Source organism: Enoplosus armatus, chromosome 13, assembly GCF_043641665.1.
Source record: "Enoplosus armatus isolate fEnoArm2 chromosome 13, fEnoArm2.hap1, whole genome shotgun sequence".
NCBI lineage: Eukaryota > Metazoa > Chordata > Actinopteri > Centrarchiformes > Enoplosidae > Enoplosus > Enoplosus armatus.
In genome coordinates this window covers 15,161,884-15,182,057 of record NC_092192.1, presented here as the reverse complement: position 1 = coordinate 15,182,057, position 20,174 = coordinate 15,161,884, and the positions used below count along the sequence as shown (strand labels likewise).

The 20,174-nt window shown below is 43.5% G+C and overlaps 1 protein-coding gene across 1 annotated transcript; it reads left to right on the top strand.

Moving 5' to 3' along the window:
* Positions 1 to 607: 607 nt before the first annotated feature.
* On the top strand, positions 608 to 14,274 carry sipa1 (signal-induced proliferation-associated 1). Its single transcript, XM_070917672.1, has 15 exons — positions 608 to 1,721; positions 2,492 to 2,616; positions 2,713 to 2,901; positions 3,926 to 4,100; positions 4,462 to 4,565; positions 5,689 to 5,846; positions 6,286 to 6,892; positions 6,978 to 7,252; positions 8,006 to 8,428; positions 9,476 to 9,602; positions 9,708 to 9,831; positions 11,036 to 11,134; positions 11,413 to 11,482; positions 12,601 to 12,679; positions 14,131 to 14,274. Exons 1-15 carry the CDS (start codon positions 608 to 610, stop codon positions 14,272 to 14,274), a joined length of 3,813 nt encoding a protein of 1,270 aa, XP_070773773.1.
* Positions 14,275 to 20,174: the final 5,900 nt, after the last annotated feature.

Sequence of the window (20,174 nt, the reverse complement as noted above, 5' to 3'; positions counted from 1 at the left end):
TGTCGATTAAGATAATAGAAGTGTGGGTTGAATGATGTGAAAGATGGGATTGAAAAAGACTTTCTTTTTTTCCTCCAGGTGGCCAGTGGACCAGACCAAAAGGGAAGCAGCAGCAGGCACTGAAGAGTGCAGACGAATGGATGCCATGTTAAAGGTTCGATAGAGACAGAGCCTCTCCCACACAGAGGACAGAGAGTCGGGCTCCAGTGATGATCCTCTCATCCTTACTCCACAGGAAGGAGCACCCCGCAACTGGAGTACCACCAACACAGACATCTGCGCACCTGGACGGACCCCTGCGACGAGACACAGCTGCAGAGTCTCCTTCATTTACAGTCTTCAAGAACTCGTTGACTTGTGATAACGAAGTGTGGCACCTCACAGAGGCATCTATGAGAGCCCAAGGGTTGAGAAAGTTCAGCCATCTTAAGTGGTGTGAATGAGGACTATATTTGTTGCTTTCACTCAGAGGGGGTTTTCATCTTCGTGCACAGTGTTCCCGTTTCACACCAGCACCATAGAGACCAGGACAGAACTTTAACTGGGAGAGCAGAGGGCTCCGGATCAGAGTGGAGAACCAATCGTCGGAGTTAGTTTCTCAGGCACCATGCAGTCAGATGACCTCTTCATCCGCAAGTTTCGCCGTCAGAACATGCGGCCGCCTATCGCCACCGTCAACTTTGACCCCAAACGGGAGGAAGGTGTAGTGGAGTGGCCCCCCAGGAGGGAGGGTGATGTAGCTGATGGAGACAGTCTCACTCCGAGCCGCGTGGGGCTCAACCTGAGGTCGGTGGGCCGGGGCCACATCATGCAGAGAAGTAACAGCGATGTCACCTTAGGAGACTTGGACTCCTCTGGGAAGGCAGGGGGCAAAGCAGCTCGGGCGGTTGGTGAGAAGGCAGGTGCGGGGGCTCAGGGGGACTCAGGTGTGCTGCTACACAGGGAATACGGCAGCTTGTCCTCACTGGAGAGACAGACTCAAGCCCAGGAAGCGAGCATAGACGACCAGGGGCCCCTGAGTCCAAATGCCCTTCGCTTCAAAGACCCTTTCCTGCTTTTAGGACTGCAGGGCAACCCTCCAGAACCTGATGGATTCTTTCGGGGTCTGTCTCTCTCCACAGGGGACTCCCCAAAACCTGCCAAGCCGCCGAAGCCTGAAGGTCTAAGTAAGAAGACCAAACCTGCGCCCCCTCAGATCCCTCAACCAGGTCCATATGACAACCTCGGGGGTGGAGCCTGGGTGAGGAACTTTGCCCACTACGATGTTCAGAGCATCCTGTTTGACCTCACCGAGGCGGCCACAAACAGAGACAGTATTGGACGGAAAAAGAATATCACCTCAGGGGCTTCAGCCGCCTCCCAGCTGCGCCCCCTCTCCCAAGCCACCCCGTCCTCACCTGCACAGGGTGGGGGAGGCAACGGGGGAAACGCAGATGACCCTGAGCAGTCGCTGCTGCTGGACGAAGGTGATGGCAATGACAATGAGCTCCTGCTCAGCTGCCCCCACTTCCGTAATGAGACGGGGGGAGAAGAGCAGGTGGGTCTGGGTCGATCCCAGGAGAGGCGGGGCCTCTGGTCGAGCCTGCGAACCCCCAACGATGCAGTGTCGGTCCTGGAGGAGCCCAGAGAGAGTCACGTCCAACAGCAGGGCAAGAGCAACTACTTTATAGAGCATGCAGACCTGGGAGCCCATTACTATCGCAAATATTTCTACATGAAAGGTACGTGTAGTGCAAGTCAGCTTTAACTTTTGCTGATTGTGTTTATGCCCAGTCAGTGGAGAGAATAATATCACAGAGATACAAATCAATTGCTGTCCAACTCAACAACAAGTGGAAGTAGACTGTGGTGATATTCAATCATGGATGAACAATCACTTTTCAACTCTGTACTTCATCTTTATCAGGGCACAGATTTCTCATTTCATCATTTAGGGACTGTGCAAAAATGGTTAGGGGGGAGGGGGAGGTCAGAAAAGGGGAAGGGTTATGTAATTTTCCTTTTTCCTGAGGGGAGGGTAGTCTGGCTATTTTAACTTTCAACCTGGATTTATATTTGAAGGAAACATCACCAAAAAAGCTTTTGTGTGTGCCAGAAGTAATAAAGGTGCTTTTTGGTCATCTGCAGAGGACAACAGTCCTGTCTCCGTACTCGGCCTTTATTTTTCTCATCAAAATCAGCAGCTTGTTCTTGTCCACTGTAATAACCATATTTATTTTTATATTTAGCAACTTTTTAATTAATATCAAAATTATGGCTATATTTTCATCGTTTTGTTAAGTTTGCCATAAATGCATTCTTTTGATATGTTAGGCAGAGTGTCTTTTTTATAAAATGAAATATAAGATTCAACCCATACTAATTTTCATACAGTCCCTTATGAGCATGATAGTTTAACCCCAATACTGTCACAGTTTTTTGACCCGGTGTGTCTCTTTCATCTTTCTTCATTCTTCATGGTTGTATTTATGTGACTGTCTTGTCATCACAGAACACCAGAATTTCTTCGGCATGGACGATCGCCTCGGTCCAGTGGCCATCAGTTTCCGTCGAGAGGAGAAAGAAGGATCCAGCGGAGCTCAGTACAATTACAGAATCATCTTTCGCACCACAGAGGTAAATCGGCACTTTTCTCTCCTCAAAGCTCTCCTCGGGATCATTGTGTGTAAAATTGATTTGACTGGATGTGATGAATGTGAATCGTCTCCTCAGATGAAGACACTGCGAGGTTCCATCTTTGAGGAGTCAGTGCCTTCTGCCGCTCGTCACACGACCCCTAGGGGCTTGTCTCCCAAGAGGCTGCTGGAGTTCATTATGCCTGAGCTGAACCTGCACTGCCTTCGCTTGGCCTCAAACTCCCCCAAGGTCCGGGACACCCTGCTGAAGCTGGACGAACAGGGGGTGAGTAAGGCTGCGTCTGCTGATGCTAAAGACTGCTGCATGTGTCAGACAGAAAGCTTTTCAGGACACCGGATACTGACAAATAGCTGCAAAGAGAGCCTAACCCTCTTTCCAAGGTCAGACTGGAGTGTCCAGAACATAAATTAAATTTCAAATCTGAAGTCTACACCGTCTGTCCACACTGATCAATCAGGTATCAGGAGTATTCAGGTGTGAAAGTGAAGTTATAAATACATATATATTTATATATATCGATATACATACTCGTCTCTCAATTACTTTTTGCAATAAGCTAAATGTGTGCGTTGTTTTCTACTGTGCTGTTTTATTGGGGGTTATTGTCTGTTTTTGTTTGTCCTGTCATATATTAATAATAATAAATAGTTCATCATTTTAATTAATCAATTTCCATGTTTTCAATCAATGATTAATCTGTCCTTAATTTTTTCAATTAATAATTTAAAATGATCAACAATGTTCAATGTTGTTTGTCACATGTTCCTCAATTTGCTTATTTTGTCTAACAAATACTCAAAAAGAAATCAAAACTGACATTAAAAAAATAAAATGAAGAAAAGCAAGGAAATCTTCAAGTTTGAGAAAATGCAACCAAAACTATCACAGATTATTTCTGTTGATCGCATAATCATTTGAGCCTTATCACAGGAATAGAAACTTTATTTTTATGACTCTTTACATTCCCACCTACACCAGATAGCCTCGAGCTCCACCTTTAATGTTAACTCCTTCAGAAAAGGAATAAACAACTTGGACAAAATAGACTCTCTCTCTGCTTGAAGCACTGAGCAACTTGAACTCTGGCATAAAAGCTTGAGGGGATTAATAGGGTTAATAGTGTAATGCATGCTGTGTATGTGTATAACCTTTACAACAGAATTTTTTCAAACAAGTAAGATGTCAAATGATCAGGATACCCTATTAGATGAAAAGATGGTATAAATATGCATATTTAAAAGTGTGGTGAGGATGAATATAAACTGTGCTTCTCTGTCTTCTGTTGCAGCTGAATTTCCAGAGAAAGGTTGGGGTGATGTACTGCCGGGCCGGGCAGAGCTCAGAGGAAGACATGTACAACAACGAGAGCTCGGGGCCGGCATTTGAGGAGTTTCTGGATCTGCTGGGGGAGCGTGTGCGCCTGAAGGGCTGGGAGAAATACCGAGCTCAGCTGGACAACAAGAGTGAGCTGAAAACACACGCCACACCCGCATCTATTGGCCGGATCTCACCTTGTCGCAGGACCATTATCCGAAGGGCATCAGTGCACCATTGAAAGCCCAAGATAAACTCCTATCTAGCCACATGTAATCTGAGTAATGCCTGCAAAATAGCATAGTCACTGCTGATTATCTCAGAGCTGTTTTCCCTTCAGTGAGCAGCAGAGAACAGCAAATGGGACAGATTTCACCCTGACGGTGGCAGTTTGAGTTTAGTCTTTCATTCAGAGATGTTGACTGATTTTGCTAAATCTCTTTGTGTGTGTGTGTGTGTGTGTGTGTGTGTGTGTGTGTGTGTGTGTGTGTGTGTCTTTTGCTTGTGTAGCGGACTCAACTGGGACACATTCCCTCTACACGCGCTACCAGGACTATGAGATTATGTTTCATGTGTCTACTATGCTGCCCTACACAGCGAACAACACACAACAGGTGAACCAAACCCATATTTCAACAGAGATATGACATCAATATTTCCCTTTCCTGCCCTTTGTGTTGCAGAACCATTTTTTTTCATCTCACAAGTTCACAGAATTATTCTCAAATGTTTCACCTCTATTCTTAAAGAAATTGCATCTTGCGTCTTGGTACAACCTTCATTACCCATCTCTGTTCAGACTGTCATGCTTTGGTTAATGCTTTAGAAAAAGCTTCTGTGCGCCGCAACAAGCATGACATAAAAATCCTGCCCCCCAGTGTTCACTCCCACCATGAAAGTATTCACTGTCGCCTCTCAGGCAGCCATCCTGTTCAGCTGGCTGTCTGTTCTTTATGTGCAGTCTACGGGTTTAAGCCTGTTTGCTGTCACTAACAAAGAAACTGGACATGACACAGTAATATAGATTAAAGGTTTAAATAAAATAAAACATGGCTGTGACAAAGGCCTGAGATACCTCTTTAAACTGTCCTGTAGTGTAATGTATTTATATCTGGATTAAGTGTTCTTTTTATCTAGTTTCAGTTCCATGTTTTTGTTTTTTTGAAAGAAGTGGTATTTTTTTCAAGTCATGAAAAGCTTCCTAATGCTTAATCAATGAACTTGAAATTACAAGACTGTAATCTCTCAAGTACAGTATTTTTTTAGTATTGAGTTGTGCTAACAACGATAGCAACAGCATGGTCATGGCCTTATTTTATTATTTATTTTATTCTACCTTTTTTTCACAAGTTAGGCTTTATTTAAATTTACAGCTTTGATTTTGATAATTTTGTTCATTGTTTATTGTTTATTTTGATCCTAATTATTGGGATTATAATCAACAAATGTTTACACTTATACTACATACAGTAAGTAATGTAGTTTCATCAGCATTGCATCCAATCAAAAACCATACACATAGAAAACATTAAAATTGATCAATTTAAATTGAATGATAAGTAAAACAAAATAATAGTATCAGTTCATTTGAACATCCATACTTGAAATTAAAACCGTTGCTGTAGATTCTGGTCAAACTGTTCCCGTGGGATGAGGCTCGTTCTCCTCTCAGCGTGCCGTAATGACTCTGGCCTTCTCGTTTAATCGCTTCTCTGTGTCTCTGCTTTGCGTCGTCAGTTGCTGAGGAAGCGACACATCGGTAACGACATCGTGACGATCGTGTTCCAGGAGCCGGGCGCCCTGCCCTTCACTCCAAAGTCCATCCGCTCCCATTTCCAACACGTCTTCATCATCGTTCAGGTTCATGAGCCCTGCACTGACAACACCTATTACAGGTCTGACTCTTATCTGTTACACTCCAAATGCCACTATTGATACTCTGATTTGATTTAATGAAAAATGAATACAGCTTTTTACCCCCAAAATGACTGTACCCTCGTTTTGCATGATGAAATGTTGTGAGGCAATAAATTAATTGCCAGCCAGTGGGTTTTATGTGTGAACGAAAATAAGTTATTCACTAAATAAGAGTTTACAGACGAAGTTGATGATCATATCATTCATGAAACATGTGTATCTTACATCATAGTACTTGTGGGGCAGCTCAGGAGAAAACACAAACCACGACGGCAGCAGATTCAGTGTAAATGTTTGTTATTCTGGAGAGGAGCCTACTACACAACACTCAAGCCCTGCAAACAAGACAGAGATCGAATGTTTCTGCTGCACCCTCTCTCTTACTCTGTCATTCCTCTTTTTCTCTCTCCCTCTCAGGGTGGCTGTGACACGCTCTAAAGACATGCCATTATTTGGCCCACTGTTCCCTAAGGGCGCCCGATTCCCTCGCTCGCCTGCCTTCAGAGACTTCCTCCTGGCGAAGGCAGTGAATGCTGAAAACGCTGCGGAGAAGTCCGAGAAGTTCCGCTCTATGGCCACCCGCACACGGCAGGAATACCTGAAGGACCTGGCCGAAAATTATGTGACCACCACACCCATCGACTCCTCCACCAAGTTCCCCCTGCTCTCGCTGGGAGGCAAGCGCAAAGACAAGCTGAAGGGCGCCAAGGGGGCCGAGCTGCACAGTGCCGGGGCGTTGGTGTGGGCCGTGATGGTCAACAGCGGGGATGAAGGGGAGGCGGGAGAGCACCGGCTCCCCTGTCTGCTCGGGGTGTCGGCCGAGTCGGTGGTGCTCATTGAGAGGTACACACGCAGGGTGGTGTTTAACTGTTCCTGTCGAGATGTCATCGGCTGGAAGGCAGTGACAGAGGCTAAGGAGGGGGGGCCCTGCTTGGATATCTTCTATGAGCGCGGGGAGTCGGTGTCAATCAGTGTGATGGAGAGCCAGATGGAGGATATACGAGAGGTGGTGCAAAGGCTAGAGGTGGGTGATTGTGTCCAAATTTGATATTCTGCAGTGGGTGGTTCAATTCTTTCTGAGTCCTTCATCTTCTTTATCTCCCCCGCAGCTGGTTACCCGCGGCTGTGAGGCCTTCGAGGTCACCCCCCTGCGTGACGGAGTCGGGCAGCCTGGCTTCCTGATGAACGAGGAGGGCTTTGTGACGGAGCTGCAGCGGTTCTGCTACGCTGAGAGCGGAGGCCTGCAGCTGTGGGCTCGTGTGGTGCGGCTGTGCGGACACTCGCTGGTTCACCTGACCCCAGAGGAGAGGACCCGGCTGCTCCGCACTGCGCACAAGATCCACATCACTGTCATCCCACCGGACGAGAACGGCAAGCCTCGCAGGTGGGTGAGGCTGCAGATAGGAGGAGGAGGAGAGGGCACATTTGGGTCAACAGACAGGAGAAGGGGCTCATGGGTATAAAGCATGCTCCAGAAAGTGAAGAGTAGTCCCAGTGAGGGGGTCAGAGAGAGGTTGACAGCAAATAAGGAGGAGGGGGTTAGTGGGACAAGTCCTAGAAAAACAAGAGAGGTGCTACTCCAGGGTCACGGCTCACTCTGCTGTTGATGACTGACCTGCAGTCAGTGTCACACCAGCTGGCGAACAACCAATCAGTCCCTCTAATGATCTTTAAGCACACTGGCACAGGCTGTCCCACTGTTTCCAACACACTTTCCATTCATCTGAAGTCAGAGAGAGGGCACAGACAGGCTGTGGGCAGACTTGTTAAAATAAGTAAAAACCAATATTAAGCTGGACACCTCTGCAGCTCTTAACTAACTAGAGCAACATTTCAAAGCAGAAGCATCCTCAGAGAAGCCCCTTGGTTTATTTATATATCAGTCCTGAAGTGCTTGTTCTGTGACAACAAAGTGCAAATTGTCACACAGATGTCATAATTCTTCAGAGGAATCGGAGGCTCTGTGATTTCAAATGAATATGATAGAAGCTTAGACGAATATAGTCCTTTTTTTCCATCTCATCTTTGTTTTTGGCTTCTGGATTCATTTATGACTCAATGAGCAGCTGCATGAAAAAGGAGAGGAGTGATGGTTCTCTTCTTACTTTTTAGTATGTTGTTGTGTTATGTTCTGCAGAAGTTTTTCTGAGCTGTACCAGAAGGCCATCAAGGATGCAGAGTGCAAGCCTGGCGAGGATCAGTCGGGTGAGGCCTGGGTGCTGGACGAGAGGGAAGAAGAGGAGGAGGAAGAGGAGGAGGAGGAGGAGGAGGAGGAGGAGGAGGAGGAGGCGAGGGAGGACAAGCTGAAGGCGGGTGGTGTCAGTGAAGTGGACACAATGGTGGTGCAGGTGGAGGCTGAAGAGGGCGAAGGGCGGTCGTGTGATAAAGGGCAAAGTGAGAGAAGCCATGGCTCACTCCTCACGCCGCCCAGCTTACCTTTGCTACGGGCCACTTCTCTGCAGGACCAACCGGCCAATCAGAGTCAGGAAGGCAGCGGCTCGCAGCTCACGCGCAGCTGCTCTTTGGAGAGACAGCCATCCTACAGGGATACGTGTGATGGGTGAGTGTTGTTAAAGCTCATGTCACTAGCCTGTAATATGAGCGTTAAAGAGAAATAGATAACGAAAAAAACAACAAGAAACGCTGCTTTGCGAGATGTTGCAATCTTTCTTGTTACATCTGCAAACTGGGAGGCCGTCAGGTAAAAGGGCTCTTAAATCATCCAACACGGCTGAAAATATCCTCAAGCTGAAGCTGACTCATCACAATTTAATCTCAGAGTCAGTGCGTCACTTTTTCCTGCAAAGGACAAGGAGAAAGGACACAGAGCAGTGTGTCAGTCTGCGTCACTGAAGTGTGTTAACTCAGTGCAGAAGTTTTTAAATTATCTTTCACTCTAGCTTTTCTTTAAAAACTATTTGGATGGTTGTACAGTAGATCTTCAACTCTTCAATAGTAAAAAAAAAAAAGTTCAAATGAAAAGTACATTTTAGTTGACAGCAAGTCAAGTAAACGACAACAAGAAAGCACATTTGTTTCCATTAAACAAGCACTTATATTATGGTCTGCACTGTGCGCTACCTCCTCCTCCTGAGCATCAAGGTCCTCATGTTTGCCAAGTGTTAAGCTCCAGGAAGAGAGAAAAACACATATGTGAGAGCAGCAGGACATGTATGTATCTGCCTGACAAATCATTTTAAGCACGCTGGTTGGTTTCACCCCGAGAACTCCAAAAGGCCACATCAGCTCGAGGAGGAAACTGTGCTTAAAGGAAATATTCATGAGGATGATATTAAACGCTGCTGCTCACCAAAATGAATTTGACTGCTTATTGTCACGCAAAGCAGAACTGAATAATTTGACCAAAACCGCATCAGATATGATATTTTTGATAGATAATGTTGAGAGTGCAGGATGGCAAACATCAATCAGGGCAAAATCCAAGCCATCCTGGAGATTACTTGTCTAAGTGCTCCAGTTTCTGTTTTGACCTCTGGATTGGATAAAAAAAAAATGTCAGGAAGCATCAACAGCAGATTTGCTTTGTGTTTTTTTTTTTTTCACCCCCACCACCACCTCATCTCTCCCTCCCTTGCCCGGCGGACAGGCACGTGTACGACAACGTGGGGCTGACGGGGGAACACCACATCTATGAGAACGTCGGTGAGCTGAGAGATGCCACACCTGATCTGATCCTGGCCGTCAAACCCAAGGTCCCCCTGGAGGACGAACAGGTGACAGACTGAGACGAAAGGACATGTGAGTGGCTTCTCCTCAGCGCTCCGTACCCCTGTCTGACAGTGTCGTGTCTTTCTCTATCTGTATCTCTGCGTCTTCAGTTCATGGCTGCTGAGTTTGGCGATGACAAAGCTTCGGCGAGTGACTCGTCCACCCGGCTGTCGTGTGTCGACCGAGCTGAAAGAAATTCACGAGCCCTGAGTCTCCATAACTCCATCACCAAGAGTAAGTGCTTCCCTGTTCCTGCTCATTTTATATTTTATTTTACAATAAAATACATATAATTATAGTATTTATAATATATTTATAATCACTTCTGCAGTGGCAGCTTGTAAAATAACGAAATTAATGTGTGAAAAGGAATTAGGAGACAAAGTGCACACAGAGATACTCTGACCCTGATCATGGACTCAAAACAAAGCTCTCTTCTCAGACACAACAGCTGACACGACTGCTCAAATGATGCCAAAACGGAACAATTACACATGTTTGCAAATCATCTCTGCCTGATTTAATTCCTTTTCCCAGATTTTTTCTGCCTTAAACCCCTCTCTTCATTATCCTCCCTCTGCTCCCCACTGCATCCCCTTTGTCCCTCCTCTTTCATCCACGCTGCCCCCTATTCCGCTAATCTAATATCACCCCTGCTCTGCTGCCACCCCCTGCCAGGGCTGGGATAAAAGGGGGACAGATGGGTAGTGGGAGGGGTGGAGTTTTAGGCAGCCCCAAATCAAGGAGCCCCTCTTACACCATCTGCTCTGCCTCCACTGAGACTATGAGACTCATCATTTAACCGCCGTAAGAGCACACTTGCTCATCCTCTCATCAGATTCTTCAGATTTTCATGGGGGCGGACCCTGAAGCCTCTGATTGTTTGATATTGCGTTCTTTCACAGGAAGTCTGCAGGTCATTAAGATGCATCACAACTTCTTAAACCCAAAGATGAAATTCAAGGCCTCAGTAGATTTTAAAAAGGGACAATTTCACCATCTTGAATGTAATTTTTTACATGTTTTTTTTATTAAATTTGCATTCAATGATTTACCAAAACTTTATTATTGAAATGATATTTAGCTCATTGTCTTACATTTTTACTTTCATCTACTGTGTTTTAGTCGTGTGCTGTCTTAAATTCCACCTTAACTGGCATCAAAAAAGATCTCACAAAGTCAGAAACATAATTCAGTGAAACCTGCAGGCACACCACATCCATCACAACACTTCCTCCTTGTCCCTGTATATATTCTGCCCCTGAAACTGACCAGCATTAACACAGCAGCACCCCCCAGTGGCGGCTCTTTGTTATTGTAGAACGGCTGCTCAAAAGTCTGCAGTCCCATTGCTCTGCTGTTATTGTCCCTGCTACATTATATTTTCTGAGATATGTCTCACAAGAAAGCGTGATAAATCTCGACCTCTTTCTCTCAGTTCTCTCAGAGACGACAGATTCGACTGAGGAGGAGTGGCAATCCATCGCTGACCTGGCCACCGCCTGCCGCAGCATCCTGGAGGCTTTGTCGCGAGAGGGTGAGGAACTATTGATATATGCTGCTCACCTCACTTACTGTATAGAAACCTGGATTTGATTGCCAGCAACAGGAACTCTAAATATTTGACCATATGACCAAACATATGTTGACACCCATAGCTGTATACTTTTGGTCTGAGGTTGTTTTTCATGGTTTGGGCCCCTTTGTTCCAAATAAGTGAAATCTTAATGATACAGCAATCCAAGCACATACTTTTGGCCATATAATATGTATTGAAAAGCTCTATAGTAAGAGAACATGTATATCTCATCGCAGACCGTAAAGCCGGAGACCCCTCCCAAGCAGGGGACCAGACAGACGGCAAGCTGAAAGACCCAAAGGAGAGGTGGGTTGCTATACAGTGAAGCAGACAGTTTGATATCTCTGTGGTTAGAGTTAGACTCTTTTTCATTGCACACATCCCTTTTCTCCACTCTACTCTTTTATTCTCTCTCAATTATTTAGACTTTATCGGCTACATCCAACTGTTTGAGTCAATGCTCCCTCATAAGGAGGGCCTTTTTGCTGACTCAGTGATGCACTTATGCGCATGCAAACGCAGATGCTCACACACACACACACACAGTGTGCCTGACTCACTGTCGTTGTCGTCTTTCTGTAAAGCTCCCACTCCAATCCGTCTCACTTTTTCTTTTATACTTTTTCCAGCTCCCTGGTCGCCTTGTTTTTCTTCTCCATGCTGCGTCTGAACACACACAGTCCACAGACCCGTCGGTTAAATGCGAAACAGAAAATGAGTCAATAAGAAAATAAGCAAACACCAACGTAGAGCTTTACTTCAGTCCAAGTCTCTAGTATTTACAGGCACAGTTTATGTCCACCCACGTACTGTAGAGGTCAGCGTTGATGACTATTCCACCATTACATTTGGCTCCAGCTAGCACCTAAAATGTTAAAAAAAAGACACAAGTACAGTGTGCTCCATATACTGTACTAGTTTATCATCTCTTCTGAGTATCTGTTTTCATTTTCTAAATACATGTAGCACTTTTGGATAACTTTAAACCAACCAAGAAGAAAAAATATACCTCATCATTAAACATCAAACGTATAAATACTCTACGAGGCCCAGATCATTTGATGATAATGCCATGTTCTTTCCTTCAAAGGTATTATCACGCTCTTCATATCACCAGGGAGCCGCCTGTGCTTGGCTCTGTAGGGCGTAGTCATTATGTATAACTGCAGTCAGATGACTATTCTCGCTCAGAATGGATCTGCCTGTCAGGCTGTAAATTGATCTCTGAGTATTAGAGGTTTCATGTGTGTTGAGCTCCGAGGCTGCGGCGGTGACAGACGGCCCCATGACCAATCAAGCAAAGTGAAAAGTTCACTCCTTATGAGATGAAGGGAGGTGTTACAACAGGAGAAGAGAACTTTTTCTTTCTATTAACGTCTGTATAATTGCTTTTGACGAAGTGTCACTGCTTCTCTTTGTTGCAGTGACTCTCCAGGCCACCTAGAGGAGAAGGTATCGCAGCTGGAGGCCATGCTGAGGAAGCTGCAGGATGACCTGCAAAAGGTGCTTTGACTTTCATGAATGTTTTTCTCTGTAATAATATTTTCAGTGAGCTCCAAGCGAAAGTCGTCAGGTAGGGGAAAAAAGTATTTAAATTGTTCAGCTTCTGTCGCTGGAGCGAGATGATTTGTATTTTCTGATGCAGCCTTTTGTTTACTTGTACAAATCTTCCCATCCAGTCAGCCATTTCTAGTCACATCTGACTCACTGTAAATGCATTAAATACAAAAACACTCATTTATTTATTCATAATTATGTTGTAAAATTTGTACAGTAACATTCTCAGATACCTTTACGACTCCTTTAATGCTGTTGTCAATAGTTTCTCGCACTTTCTTCTGCACATTTCTGCTGCACATAATTCTGTGTTGCTGTGTTTATTTTTCATGTAGATGTCAAAGAATACTGTATGTGATGAATTCGAAGGCTGATGAATCCTCGACCTCGGCCACTTGACAAACAGAGATTCTCAATACAAAGTCCACTTGTGTTGCCGAAGCTTTCAACCACATCTCGTGGCCTTCCTCAGCGGGAGGAGTTAGTCAGTCGACAGCAGACAAGAGGACCTTGTGTTGAGACTCTTTGGTCAATAGTGTATGTGTCTCTGTGTGTACAAAATATTATATAAACATGTTATTCCTCCCAATTATATGGAACGTTTTCTATTCATTTTTAAGTCTTTGATCAGGACTGCAACTGTACTATTTTCATTATTGATTCATTTCATGAATATTCTTCCAATCAACCGATTGTTTAGTCTACGAACTCTCAAGAATCTTTATAAAATACAGATTTACAGCTGATACAGATAGTTGATTAACTGATTAGTTGATCAACAGAAAATGTATCAGCATACATTTTGATAAATGATTAATCGTATTTGTCATTTATGAAGCAAAAATTAAAACATTATCTGGTTCCAGCCTCTAAAATGTGAGGATTTGCTGCTTTTCTCTGTTTGATATGACGGTAAATTGAATATCTTTGGTTTTTGGACTGTTTGTCGGACAGAACAAGCTATTTAAAGACGTCACCCCAGGCTTTGGGCAATTGTGAGGGTATTCTTCTCTATTTTTAAAGTTTTGTAGTTTAAATAATTGATTGAAAAGTAATCATCAGATTATTCAATAATGAAAGTAATCATTAGTTGCAGCCGTATTCCCATTACAGGTGACTAGTCGCTTAATCAGTCTGACCAGCGGCCTAAAACCCCAAAGAGACTGCTGTCACTTTCTGTCAAAGAAATGATCAGTTCAGTGATCACTTGTTCCTTTTTCCCCACTGCAGTGAGATGTGCTTCTCTACACTGTTTGTGTTGTTTTATTTCAAGCTCTGTGTTTATGTGTGCCCACTAGTTTCCTTAAAGCCACCGCTGTACCTGTCGCTCCCCTCCCGTTCCTGCCACAGCGATCTGAGCGACGGCTTTTGTTTTGTTGTGTGCCGATGTCTTTCAGGAGAAAGAGGACAAGGCGGTGCTGCAGGCCGAGGTGCAGAGCCTCAGGCAGAACAACCAGCGGCTGCAGGAGGAGTCGCAGAGCACAGTGGCTCGCCTCATCAAAGTCACCGAGCTGCTGTGCAACGTCAACAAGCCCTGTTAGCTCCACCACTGCACACACAGACACACAGATCAGCAGAAAGATACAAGACGTACGACGCGCTTGTACGTTCAGCATACTTATTTTGTTCATGCATACTTGCAAAAGCAGACACACGCACACGTATTCTCTTCAATCTGTGTATTACCACAGTCTCAATCCTGAATCCTGGACCTGCCTGTTGGTGCAGGAGTATGCAAATCAACTAATGAAAAAGAAAAAAAATGACATTTTCAACATCCCATGACCTTCATAGACTGACCAACGTGCAGCTGCCGTGTTGGCGTGCCATGCCAGAGTGCTTCTCCTGGTGTATGTGACAGTATGTGCGTGGATGTGTGCCGCATGTGTGCGTGCGTGTGTGTGTGTGTCTGTATGTGTGCATCTCTTACTGTACCTTGCTTCAAATACTTGACAAGCTGGGCTGAATAGCACTTGCATATAAAAAAAAGTGGCAATTAAGACTGAGAGACACTGTATAGCATGTTTGGTGGTGTCTTATCCAAAATGACCAAAAGTGTATATATATATCACCAATAATATATGTGAACAGTAGTGTTGCTATCCTCTCTGCCAGACTGTGTAGTTGCAGCGTGTGAGTGTGGTTCTGCCTGGCGCTGGTAGTGTGGAAGGCCTTGAAACAAAACACAACAAGAGAAAAAATGACAAGCCTGTAGGCAGCCTTCTACTTCAAAAGACGTAATGATGCTAACTGATTCGCCTCAGAGCGAGGTCTGTTACGTAAGGACGTCATCGTCTGCCCTCTTCACTTCTCACTAGTACTGTACTTAAGAAATTCTGGAGTTTTTAGGTGGAGGCAATTTAAAAAAGAAAACTACAAATGAAAAGGACATAAACTGGAAATGTGGCCCCAAAAATGAACTGAGCATGCTTGTTCCCTCCTGGAAGTGTGTATGAAAACAATATCCAAGTGATACTGAAAAGGGTCATACCTCTTCTGAAGACACAGACAATGGCAGGAAAGGACTGCTTCAGCTTCCTTCCACGATTGCCTGTAGCTGTTTTCTTCTAACCTCACTATTTGTAGCAGCCATACTGTAGAAGATCTCCTCCTGCTGGCCTGAACCACAAAATGCCAAAAGGCAGCTTTTCTTTCAGCTGGCGAAATAGCTTTAGGTGTCTGAACAAAACACCTTGAACTAATAGTGAAATACAGAATATTGTATTTAAATATGTTTTGTGTTTGGCGGATGTCTACAGTGACTATTTTGGGTAATTGTTTAGTATGGCTTATGAGTGGTAGCGGTAAGGACAATAGGTGAAATCTTGCCATTCCACCCTGATGTGTGTGTTTGTGTGTGTTCCTGTGTCGTTCTTGCACTTTTTGTTTTTATTTTTATTTTTGTAAAATCAGCACTGGACAGGGCACAATACTGTACTTTATTTAGCCTGACCAGGTTACGTCTTGCTCAACATAAGAAGGTGGATAAGATCTCATCCCCCTGACGCCACCTTACCTCACCTTTTTGTGTCCACTGCTGATGGCGCCAATAACAAACGCGCGTTCAGAGGAGTCGGGACTGCTTCTCCTCAGTGCCAACGATAAAAAGCCCAGGCAGCTCTCTCCCGAAAATCAAACAGAAACTGACTCGACCCACAAACTAAACTCCAATGACAAACTCTAAACTCTGACAAAAAGGGATGCCAAACGTTTCGCCAGTCACTCGGACTCTCTTGTTTCTTGTACAAACTTCCTCTTGTAATTTTATTTTAGAGTCACTGTGAATACCTGGTACCAGCATATTAAGATACAGTATATACAGATTAAATTATGAATCAAAACTTTATCAGTATGTGAAGATACTGTATGTACAGCTGAACTGTTCCATGTTACTTAGTGCATTGGGTTTGTGTACGCCCTCCTTTTGCAGGATGATTATGCAGACAAGTGTTAATCGTGGCCACGCAGGCTCCTGTTTCATCTCTCCTGTACATGCTGAAGCCTCATGACTGACCCGGGGACACGTTGGCGTGAGAAGACCTGTTTTACTGTGTCTTGTATAGTTATTTAGATTGTAGGAGGTTGGTCAAGCATGAGAATGTGCCAAGCAACTTCCAAGCTCCCCTCTGTATGTGTGTATGTATAAAAATGTAACTTATTAATCATGCCAATGTGGATTTTCTTGTAGCTGTTTAAACTGGAGGGAAGTCTCGAGGAAACAAAATGTGAAATAGGGCAGAAAGGAAAGGTGGGCTTGGTTATAAATTTTAGTTTCTTTTGTAGAACAACCATGATATGACATGACAAAATGCTATCTGCAAATCTTGCTTAACGTGACGATGGTTCTTATTATCATTCTAGTATTGAGCTATTTCAGCTATGGCTCTTACGTATTTAATAAGGTCTTAAAACACCATTAGGTACGCCTTAATGAGTGAAACTCTTCATTCAGAATGGATGGTCAAACTGGTCATACTGGTGTTATGTGAAGGCTTATTTCTCTGACTTTGTGCCTACCTGAAAATGTAATGTATGTTAACCCAGCTTAGCGACCTCATTTCTTTGTCTTTGGTTGCACTTACTGAGGTTTTTTTTTTTAGTGGCAGATGAAGGATTTTCTAAGAGACCGTCGCAACATCTGGTCTTTCATCCGCTGTGCGAGGGAAAAGTCATTGAGTAACACATGATCCGAAAGAGCAGATGATAATGATGATAGATGTGTGTTGTTGGTCTGAAGAATCACTGAAGCTCAATGAGTACCACCGATTGTTCAAAGAAGCAAACCGACAAATATATGATGATTTTTAAAAGGGGAATTAAAAGGAAAAAGGTGCTGAAAATGACTGATGATGCGTTGAAATCAAGTTTTGAGTTGAAATGAATGTGTTGAATGGCGTATGCTTCCCCTAAGGATGATTATTTTGGTATTTAAATATTTAAAAATAAATTGTCTCAGAAAATCCAACGGAGTGTTTGAAAATAAAACCTGATTGTGGCTGAATGACCTATAAGGGACAACGGGGGGTCATCAGCAATGTTTTGGACATAGATGTGCACATCTACATGACCTAATCTGGAAATGCAACAATCTAAACCTGGACTCAAGCAAAGTTTGTACAGATGTTTTGTCAACACAGAGACAAATAGCCTGAAGGCAGATAATGTTGAGATGTTTGTGTGGCTGACTTTAAGGTATTAATTGTGTTGGGAGGTGTTTATCATTCTGTTTTGGTTTGAGGACGATAAACAACACCAAAAGTGAAAGTTCAGAACCTTTTAAAATCTTTTATTTACTCACTCACACAGACATGGTGGTCCACAATACTAGATCACTGTCCAAAAAACGTGTTTTAATTGATTGAGTTGGTGTTTGAAGGAAAAACATTATCAATCAATTTATTTGTCACATGCAATCATACAATGTTCAATTACAGCGAAATGCAATATATATATAATATCTATAATATCTATGTATCTATATAGATAGATACATAGATATCTTACAGACACAGCAGCACAACACAAGATGTAAACTGATGTATCAACAGCTCACTCTCCACCTCTATTTATTTTTCATTCATCAAAAAACAAAAGAAAAATGAGTTATGAATATTATTTTATGTCTTTGTTGATTTGCATGATTGAAATCATGATCAGGGATAGAAAGAGTCTTTAGCAATTAGATCATATTGTGAATTTATAGTGTTCATGGGATGTAAACTCATGAAGGAATAAATAACACAGTGTCCCATGTGGGAAGCAGCCGGCTCCTGAGGTCTTAAAACACGAGGTTCCTGTTGTAATTGAACTAGCAAAAGGATAAGTACAACACAAAAATATTCTGTCAATTTATATGGGAACATAGAATATTGTTTTTGCTAATAAAGGCTATGCTTGAGGTGCTTTTAGAAATGATGGAAATGGTTTTATTTTAGATCTGCGTTCACACTACAAATTACATCTCCAAACAAGAATCCAGCATTAGCAGCAGCCAAGACACAATGTAGAGAAAAGCAAATATCTGACATAAAATGAATTAATAAAAGTAATGGTAAATGTTAGCCTAATACAGCCAGCTGCATTTATTCTATACCAGTGGTTCATACACTCAGAGTACAACTGGGTTTCTGTCGTACCAGCTGGTTATTTGCAGAGTTGTTCCAGGTGTAAATCAATCCCACAGCTGAAATGAAACCCAGCAGCTCTGAGAGGCAGGATTAAAAAACACTCATCTCTTCACAATCAAACTGCTCCGTGTTCTAAATCTGATTTTTGTGGTCGTTGCATGACAAGCGAAGAACATTTGAATGTGGTTTTTAATTAGAAATGTATTCGCAGCTTAACTCTGCTCATGAGCCGATGATATCTGCCTGAATGATCTCACTTTGCTTTCGAAGGAATTTGACTTGAAGACTTTAAGAGACAGCATCACTGATTTCAATAAGAAATCACTTTGACTGTTGAGAATCGACTTGTCAAAAGCTTTGATTTAATCTCGACCCTCTGACTTTAATGCTATTTTATTGTCGTCAAGGCTGAAACACTCTCAGCAAGAACTATTGGTGCTGAGGATTATCAGGTGTTAAGAACTCTGGATAGACTGAAAATACACATGTTGACGTTGACTGGCTTTAGCAGTGTTTTAGAAATGGAAGCTCTGTGACCATCACACTTGGCCAACTTTTAACGGATGCAAGAAGCAGACAGTTTAACTTCCTGTTTGTCACTTAGATCAGCTTAGCAAGCACAGTGCAGTGACAAGCTCTGTCCCTGACCCTTCAAAACTCCCCCAGATTCATATTGTCTGTGAAGTCGAGGCACAGATTTGTTTGTCCAGATATTCTCTGTCATTTAACTTCCTACAGGGAACTGAAACATGCTGACAGAGTAAACTGTAGAACCTCTTCAGGTTAATCTGGTTCATGTTTTGAAATGATTAGATCACACAGTCATGATGGTTATTAAACTTCCTGACACCACACGCCGTGCTGTAACTCTTAACTTTATCCGGCTTTGCAGAAAACACAAAATGCAACCAAAACAACAAAACAGGTGTAATGTTCACCATGTTCATCATCAGAGTTTAGCATGTTAGCATGCTACCATCAGCTGATTAGCACTAAACACAAAGTGCAGCTGAGGCCGATAACAATGTAAGTTTTCCCTACCAGCATGGCTAAAAAGAAGTCAACTAATCTTCGATCTTCAACAACTTTAGCATCATGATCAGCTGTCATCATACTGCCAGCAAACTCACTAAACCTCCAAAACTCTCGTGCTTGGATGTCACTGCACTCATGACTGCTACACACTGCCATGACATCCTCAATAAAATACAACATCTCTGATTGAGATTCAGTATCAAGATTTAAATATAAAACCAGCCTGCATCACATAAACTCACGTACAGATTTAGGGTGATATTGTACCGTTTTAAAACAGTTTGAAGTCCTGTTTGGATGCACATTCCCATCTCCCTGAATTGATACAGCGTGAGGTAAGCCAAAAACACTTTCCAAAGCTTGTTCCATGAGCACGACAACATCATACAAACATTTCCCAGGACTCTGTCCTCTGGAAGGCTTTCCTAAACACCGGCCGTAGAAAACGCTTCATCTTCCCTGCCCTGACACCAGGAGGAGAACTGATGACAACAATGTGCTGGCCTATGTCTTTATTTGGGGTTGGAGCTCAGGACGGAGTCTTTACTAGGGGCTATGTGTCACACACAGCTCAAGGGCTTAACGCCAGTTTGACTCCTCCGTGTTCTGTAAATACAGAGGCCATGTGCTGGTGCGTGCGTGTTTAGACTCCTGGTTTGCAGGGTTGTATATTGTATTTTAAATGGCCAGGCCACTGTTGCCCCATACACAACAAGTAAATGAGGCCTAATGTGAGTCTGCCTGCAACATCACTGCTGTGCTCCTGCCATACAGGAGAC